This window comes from Ipomoea triloba, chromosome 11 (assembly GCF_003576645.1).
Source record: "Ipomoea triloba cultivar NCNSP0323 chromosome 11, ASM357664v1".
In the NCBI taxonomy this organism is placed as follows: domain Eukaryota; kingdom Viridiplantae; phylum Streptophyta; class Magnoliopsida; order Solanales; family Convolvulaceae; genus Ipomoea; species Ipomoea triloba.
In genome coordinates this window covers 9,874,962-9,883,599 of record NC_044926.1, presented here as the reverse complement: position 1 = coordinate 9,883,599, position 8,638 = coordinate 9,874,962, and the positions used below count along the sequence as shown (strand labels likewise).

General features: G+C 34.2%; 1 protein-coding gene across 1 annotated transcript; it reads right to left on the bottom strand.

Moving 5' to 3' along the window:
• Window positions 1-5,035: 5,035 nt before the first annotated feature.
• Window positions 5,036-8,359, bottom strand: LOC115996688 (protein DOWNY MILDEW RESISTANCE 6-like). The gene is made up of 4 exons (XM_031236042.1): window positions 8,006-8,359; window positions 7,684-7,925; window positions 5,934-6,246; window positions 5,036-5,643 (listed from the first exon to the last, which is right to left on the bottom strand). Exons 1-4 carry the CDS (start codon window positions 8,210-8,212, stop codon window positions 5,287-5,289), a joined length of 1,119 nt encoding a protein of 372 aa, XP_031091902.1. The 5' UTR covers window positions 8,213-8,359; the 3' UTR covers window positions 5,036-5,286.
• Window positions 8,360-8,638: the final 279 nt, after the last annotated feature.

Below are 8,638 nucleotides of genomic sequence, written 5' to 3'. Positions count from 1 at the left end.
CAAGTAATTAATTAATGAATATGATGCAATAATGTAAATTATCTACCTATTGCATTTATACACTTATTTTAGAACACTGAATTTTTGTGATATTTGTTGCATGCAAGAAAGACTATTGCATTTATACACTTATTCATACTATATTCGATGTTATAATTTATATAATTGTATATCAATTCAAATATTTCTTAAAATATTATAACAAATTCATTCCGTGCAACGCACGGGTGAAAATACTAGTTTAATTAATAACATGGAATTAAATTAGCTCTCCTCTCTGACTCTGACTAAAACCCCACACCCCCGCCTGGATTTTCTCACTTTCGTCATTTCTGTTCTACAAAGTTTCCTTCCATGTTCTTCTTCTTATATGCGTTGCTGTTATTCAGGATGAAACCTCTGGTTCTAATCCTGGGAGTTTAGGCCGGTTTTTTATTAGTTTGGCCGGAGGAGAAAGGGAGGGAAGAATGATTTCTGCTAGCACCGAATGGGCGGAGGAGAAAGGATGAAACCTCTGGTTTTAAGTTGTGTCTAATTACATTATAATTTAGATGGTGAGGTGAATTGAACACTTCGAGGTAGTAGATGGGCCTATTTCACCGTTTTGCCATTTTTTTAACATTTAGATTTCGCTATAATGATACAAAGAGATATCTATTTATAAAGGTAAGAAATATAATCCAAAAATACCAAATATAAAGATAGAACTCATAAAAGTCTAGAAGATCTAGAAAATCTAATATCGTGTTTATCGAGTTAATTACCGATTTGGTCCCTCAACTATTATGATTTCACCACTTTGGTCCTCGACAATTTTTCTTGCTCAATTAAGTCATTGACTTTGAAAAAATTAACCAATTTGGTCATCCGTTTATTTTGGAGTTAAACAACCGTTAAATCGTGACCAAATTAGTAATTTTGCTATAGTCAATGGACCATTTTGGTAATTAATTTTTGACTGAAATGGTCCCTTGGCTGTAATGAAATTACCAATTTGGTCCCGATTTAACAGATATCAAATGGTAAAATAAACAGAGGACCAAATTGGTTAATTTTTTTAAAAGTTGAGGACTTAATTGGGCAAGAAAAATTGTCGAGGACCAAAGTGATGAAATTCCAATAGTCGAGGGACCAAATCGGTAATTAATTAACTCCGTGTTTATGTGTATGTATATTATGTTAAGTATTTATGTGTCCTTAGCTATATAATTTTGTGCATTATGAACATGAATTATTGTATCTTATGAAGTCAAATTCTGTATATTGGATTAGGGTCCACAGTACCCTAGTTCACAATATTACGATCAATGATTTTCTTTTATACTCCCTCTATCCCATTTTATGTGTCTGGTTCGGTTAACGATACTTGACTGAAGATATTTTTAATTCAAATTTTCATAATATTAAGTTTAGTATTAATTAGTATACAAAATTTATATATTTAAAAACTACAATAAAAGTACTATTAAACACAAAAAATTAAATTTTAAAATAAGTAAAAAAATACTAAAAAAAAACTAACAAAGAAGAAATAATTGATTTGACCAATGAACTGTAAGTAGGACAGATAAAATGGGACATAGGGAGCATAAAATTGAGTATATCATATATCAATTTTATTCTTTTTGTTTGATTGATAACAATTTACTTGCTTTTCATAATTTAACTCATCTTTCTACATAAGCCACTGTTCACCTAATACGTGTAAATGAGTAATTAACCTAAAAGTTGATTTTTTTTTTATCTTTAAAAAAAAAAAAAAAGAGAGAAGATAAAATTAACCAAATAATAAAAATATAAGGTCAAATTAATATTTTAACTAAATAGAATAAGTGGAGAAACGACTCTCGTAAATTTCTGTAACTGATACTACAGTTCATCTCAAATGATACTACAGTTGTGTTGAACTGATACTGCAGCCATTTCATCCGTCTGGAACTACAGTTGTGTTGAACTGATACTGCAATTGTGTTGAACTGATACTGCAGTTGTGTTGAAAGGGAACTGCAGTTACGCGGAACGGAGGTCGTTTTATCCATCTATTTTCATTAATCAAAACAACGTCGTTTTGATGCGCGGTCCATAGTAAAATTTGCGAAGAAAGACATATTAACTCATGTGAAGACTCAACGCCTCTTATAATCTTTAGATCCAATTAAATATAGAGGGACATACAGAATTTGAACAAAGATTCTCGGTGACAGCGAAAAGACATAGTTGTTGAGTTTCAATCCTTAAACCTATCATAACAATAAAATGCTTAGGACCTTTAAGTCACCGTAATCTTGAAAAGAAAAAAAGAAAAAAGATTTCCTGGTGGCCAAGCTAGGGTAGCGTATGATGTCCATTGTCCAATCCTGGTGCTTTGGTTGAGAGATTTTCCCTAAATAATATATATCACATATTATATTAGGACCTTAATTTAAGTGATGCAAGTTAATTAGGCTTATTAAGAAATCTGATTGGATTAAATAACTAAGAGTTGTTATCCAATCAGACTCTGTGCCTATATAAACCTAGAATGTACTGCTCAGACACCAATACACCATCTAGGGTTCTGAGTTAAGTATGAGACAAATATGACTAACGGTCTACCGTTATTCAAGGGTGTTCTGCTTCCGCTATCCTGGATCCTGAATATTACATATTATGTTGTTATGTGATGTTGAGCGCATTTTGAGAACACCGGTAAACACTAATTTATTATGTTGTTATGTGATGTTGAGCCAGGCCCGTTCTTATCATTTTATAGGCCCGGGGCATAGCATAAAAAAATGGGCCCTATATGAAATTAATTTATATATGCGTAAGGAAAAAAAACTAATGACAAATAACTTGAAATAAGATTTACACGTTTTTAACAATTTTGCATACACAATAATAATAATGAAAACAACTCTAGATGCATGCTTTCGTTAGTTATGAATGAATTTTTCTTTGTTGGCTTAAAAAATACAAAATATTCAATATTTGCATATGTGTCTTCATAGATAAAGAATTACAGTTAATAAAAACGAATAAACAATTTAAAACCAAATAAGCTTATAGGCAATCACATTGTTATTATAATAAATAATAAAATAATTATTAATAATAATTATAAAACACGACTTACAAATAAGAGTAGAGCATGAAATCTTAATTACTTGGAGCAATAAATCAAAATACTTTAAAACGTGATAAATGGTATTCGTAACAAAATATAAAACATGATTAATTGGATAAAATAGTTTGAATAGAAAACACATTATAAATCACACATATTCTCTATTGATATCATATTTATAAATAATTTTCTTTTAGTAAGATCAATTTCAATTTTTTTATAGATTAATATGAATACAATGAGTCAATGACACATAATAGAACTTTTAAACTACATTGACTAGATAATTCATAAAAAAATAAACTATCTTTTAAAATTATTTCATAACTAAATCACAAAATATATTACATATACATAAATCATTATAAAGTTCACAAAATAACACATGTTCTAAATATTAATAAATTACTCGAATAAAAATATATTCAAAATTTGATATGAATCATAGATCAATCTATACTATAAATCTCATTATAATTATAGAAATGTAAAATAATCACATAGTTACAACTCAAAAAATAAAATTAGAAATAGAAATAAATTCCATATGTTATAATTTGAATACTATAAAATATTTCTAAATTCATCTTCTAAAGAGTATGGAGGGAAAATTAAATTTCATAAGTTATAATTATATTTTAATTTTAATACTATATATAATATCTCTAAATTTATCTTGGGAGGAAAAATTTAAAGTATCCATGGGAATTCAAAAATTTAAAGTCTAAAAAGAAACATATGTAGTCATGAGGTTTTGACCCCATGACCTCAACAACATGGGCAATAAGTCCCACCAACTAAGCTAAATCAAATTTACTTAAATAGAATGTATATTAAATACTTATACCTAAAACTTTATAGTATATATATATATATATAAAGTGGTGGGCTAGGGTGGGCCCTGGGCAAGGGCCCAGCCCGCCCTTGCCCAGGGACAGGCCTGTGTTGAGCGCATTTTGAGAACACCGGTAAACACTAATTTTGCAGACTCATGGTACTGGAAAGATGATCTATGCGGTGCGGTTGTTATTCAGTCAAAAGTGGCTATAGACTGCTTAGAGCATACTCATCAATGGGGTTATTTCAGGGTTATTGAGAAGTTTTTGTAAGTGTGATTAGGAAAGAGAAAATGAGAGCGGAAGAAAAAAATAATAAACAAATTTGATTTAAAAATAAAAACTAAAAAAAAAGCGTTCAATGCACACGCCCGCTGGGCGGCAACAGCAAAGTTAAAAAAAAATAAAATTTTGATGCCCTTTTACTGTAGCAATAACCCTTATTTGCAGAAGGCACCATTTCCCTCTCTCTCCTCTCCTCTCACTGCCAGCATAGCAACTTTTCTGACATGATCACCTTCATGGTCCTCTCCGTGACGTTGATGGCTTCCGGGCTTGGAATACGCTGTGGAATCTCAAAGTGGCTCCCAAGATATGATGTTCTTTTATGGAGATGCGCAAGAGGAGAATTGATATTAACACTGACTGCCCTTTGTGTGATCAAGCTGAGGAGACATGGAACCATTTCTGCTTTGATTGCACGGTAGTTAAACAAACTTGGGTGGTTGCAGGCACAACAACTGGAATGATGTTTCAGTTCCCCCAGACTGCCTAATTCTAGTAGCAGTGTTAATGGCAATTTGCCTGATTTCTCCTACTCCAGTGTAGTCATTAAAGCTTGTCTAGATATTATATTTTCCCTCCCCGGGATTAGCGTTAGCTTCATTCCCAGTTCGTTCCCAGAGCAGAGAATAGCCTTGCTCATTTACCGGCCAAAACAGTTGGCCAGAATCTGGATACCAGAACTTGGAGCTTTAATCCTCCCATGTGTAATCTGGATTTTCTGATTACAAATGAATGATAGTTTCTTGTTTGCTTTAAAAACAAATGAAACAACTAACGTTAAGTAATATAATTGTCAAAATGTCTAGAATGAAGAAAATAATTGAAGTACAAATTAAAATATTCATCTTGTCCTTACAAATTTATTACACAAAGTTCGTGCAAATTTATTACACAAAGTTCCTAACAATCCATTACATTTTTGAAAACAATCCATTACTATTCGTGCACAAATAGTGCACAAATAATGTTATATATCGAAGTCATTGAGTTCATCAAATTTATTACACAAAGTTCCTAACAATCCATTACTGTTCGTGCACATATAGTGCACAAATAATGTTATATATCGAAGTCATCGAGTTGATCATCGAGTTGATCAACAATTTCGTTAATGACCAATCCAGCTGCAAGACGTCCCCCCAACTTACGAACTTTGCTCCAAACTCCAGACCCTTGATGTGGTGGCGTGGCCTGATCATGCGCAGGGTACGGCGGAGCGTGATAATAGGCTGGCGGGAGGAGATATTGATGCATCATAGCAGGTTGTTGATGATGGGCTTCAAGTGGCGGCATTGCAGCGATATTGCTATTACTGTGATTATCCATTTTGAAAGACGTGACCACCATTCTTGCTCTGTCGTCGTTGTTCACTATAGCTCTGAGCCCTACACTCTTATACTTGCCATTGCTGAGTGCCTGCATTTTTATTGTAGCCACATCTATTATATATATATTGGTTAATTAATTTTGTTAGAATCAAGCCATCACATTGTTATAACTAATAGCAAATTTATATCCTTATAGACCGCCATCACATTGATCGAGACACTGGGTGCTGGACTTGGCCTTTTTACCTTTCATTGGCCTCCGCCCAACAATCCCCTAACCACTGGGTGCTAGACTTGACCTTTACCGGCCTCTGCCCTACAAATTTTCATATTGTTGTTATAATAATAAGTCCACAAAAGTAGGTGTAGCTTAGTTACCTGCAGTTGATCACCAAGTTTGATAACAAAGGCATCTGGGTGAGGTTTCACAGCCAACCATTTGCCATCCTTGAGGACTTGGATGCCTGAAACCTGTGTGTCTTGAAGGAGAATGGTGAGGGCATTGGGATCAGTATGTCCCGGCAAACCGTAAGTAGTCTCTGGGCACGGAGGGTAGAAGTTGACGGTCATATGCTCGCCCAACACTTCCCGGATGCTGCTACTCTTTTCCAGATCTAAGCTTTTTGATATCACTTCTTCTAACACAAATCCCAGTTCTCCAACTTCCTTCACATAATTGCTCACAATACCCCTGTATATCATATGATGCACTAATTTCATAAATATAAAGGTTACCATTAAAACAACGGAAAAATTTTATAATGGAATGTAGTTTTCAAGGTTGTACCTTATGCCAGAAAGTTACAGGTTTCAGGGCCATGATTTGCATGGGAGACTTTAACTCAATTCTCTCAATGAGCGAAGTCAGCAATACCGCAACTTTCAATAATCAAAGGTGCGCTCAATTTGTGGACTGGAAGTTTGAAGAAGGAATGACCTACCTTGGCTTCGCGGGGAGTCAATTCACATGGTCGAGAGGACAAGAAAGCTCATCCAGAAAAGGTATCTCAACTCTACCTTTATTGCATTGATTCCAAAAGTCCCTCACCCAGAAAAGGTATCTCAACTAAGACCTATAAGTCTATGCAATGTTGGATATAAGGTACTAACCAAGGCCATGACAAATAGACTAAAACATGTCATGCCCTTAATCCCTTATTAGTGGGGGAACACCAAAGCAGTTTCATTCCTAGACGACAAATCTCAGATAATGTAATCACATATCAAGAGGTTCTACACTCAATCAGGAAGAGCAAGAAACGGGAAGGCTATATGGTGCTCAAGATAGACCTTGAGAAGGCATATGACAAACTGGTATGGGATTTCATACGGGAAACATTGAAGCATGCAGTAGCTATCTCAAGAAGGCCAGAAACGTGACAATATATAAATTGTATTCTAAGGGAACAAAACTGTGTGGCTGAAAAAGAATAAAAGGTCGAATGCTACCTATCGCAACTGATACAAGATTAGACAATAGATTTGAATTTTCTTAAACGATTACAGAGAGAGAGTCCTTTTAAAAAAGCCTACCAAGGACTCTCCTATTCTACCGCTACAGTTAAAGACTGAACTATAACCCCTAGAACAAACTATATAATATAAATTAGGAAATAAATAATAACAATAATAATAACAATATAATTCACAAGAGTACCCTCAGCTGTACGAACAAATTCATGAAGTTTTATTCACCTCTGGTTAATCATAAATGTTGAAGCCATCGCAAGAGATGACCAAGATGGGATCCCCCGTAGACGGGGTCTAGATGACAGCTAAAATGTATATATAAACTTGGGTATCCCCTCCTTTGGATGTAAAAAAAGCTACTCACTACCCACAGCATTCAAAGTTTGATCTTCACACATGCTCGGGCTCGAACTACTTTCAGACAAACGCGATTGGCATGTTGTTTAAAAAATATTTTAACTGCCCAATAATTGATGGTTTGGTGAGAGTCATTCAACTTTATCATTCTAATTTCACCGTACAAATTCAAAGAATTCATAGAAATTATTTTATATATATATGCAGTAGATTATGATATTTTTATATATATTATAGTATAACATATTTTTAATAATATTTGTAAGAGGACATCATATTGAAGGTTGTAAGACTTTATTACCTCAAAAAAGAAGGGTTTGAAAGCCATTCTGGTGAGTATTTCTTCTTGCAACATGGAAGGCAGAGATAGTCTCTCCAGTTATGAGTTTTCTCATTGAAGTTGCTGGTGGATAGCCTCAGGGTCTTTGATGGGTCGTCAGAGTAGAAGAGCTTCTTCTTCTCCTCCACTGGCAACTCATTAAATTCTTGGACTACTTTCAACATGTCTTCTATCGCTTTCTTTGGTACCCCATGATTTATTACCTTAATTTTAAAATAACAATAATTAGCGTTAAATACAAGAAATGGAGCATTAGATTATTGTTTGAAATTAGTAAAATAACCTTGAAAAATCCAAATTCGCCACAGGCTTCTTCGATTTGTTTGACCACGAGGTTTGCGTCTCCGCAACCCAACCCCAGCAAATCGATGACTGGAACATCGTGGAACTCGGCGATCTCTGACAGCCTCGGCCGATCCGATTCAGCTCGGACGTACTTCTCAGGGAGGGAAGATAAACGGATTCCGTCGGGAAGAACTTTGATTTCCATCGAATCAAATGAAACAAATGAAAAGGAGGAGAAATGGTATGACTCGCTTTTACTTGAGATAAGCAGAGAAGAAAAGGAAGAACAGAAGGGTTGGGCAGAAGAAAAGGGAGAACAAAAGGGAATTTTAGGAAGAAAATGAATAGGGACTCCAATTTTGGCTACTAAATACATGGAATTCAGAAATAACAAAATAAAATAGCTGGAATCGAGAAACTTCTAAGTTGGCTAGCTTACGTGGCTTCATTATCGAGAAATTGAATAGGGACTCCAATCGGTTCTTTCTTGCAAAATCGAGAAATTGCGAGTACTTTGACGACTTGGCTAGCTTACGTGGCTTCATTATTGCAAAATTATAAATTTGATCTTTTAACTATCATTTTCTCAAAAAAAAACTATCATTTTTATCTAATTAAGTCCTTAACTTTG

What these genes read in the sequence shown, in the direction of transcription:
- LOC115996688 (XM_031236042.1), bottom strand. Translation starts at nt 8,212, where the DNA reads ATGGAAATCAAAGTTCTTCCCGACGGAATCCGTTTATCTTCCCTCCCT. An exon ending in GCGAATTTGGATTTTTCAAG is followed by an intron (nt 7,926 to 8,005) that starts GTTATTTTACTA and finishes TTTAAAATTAAG; the next exon opens with GTAATAAATCATGGGGTACC. An exon ending in AACTTGGTGATCAACTGCAG is followed by an intron (nt 5,644 to 5,933) that starts GTAACTAAGCTA and finishes ATAAAAATGCAG; the next exon opens with GCACTCAGCAATGGCAAGTA.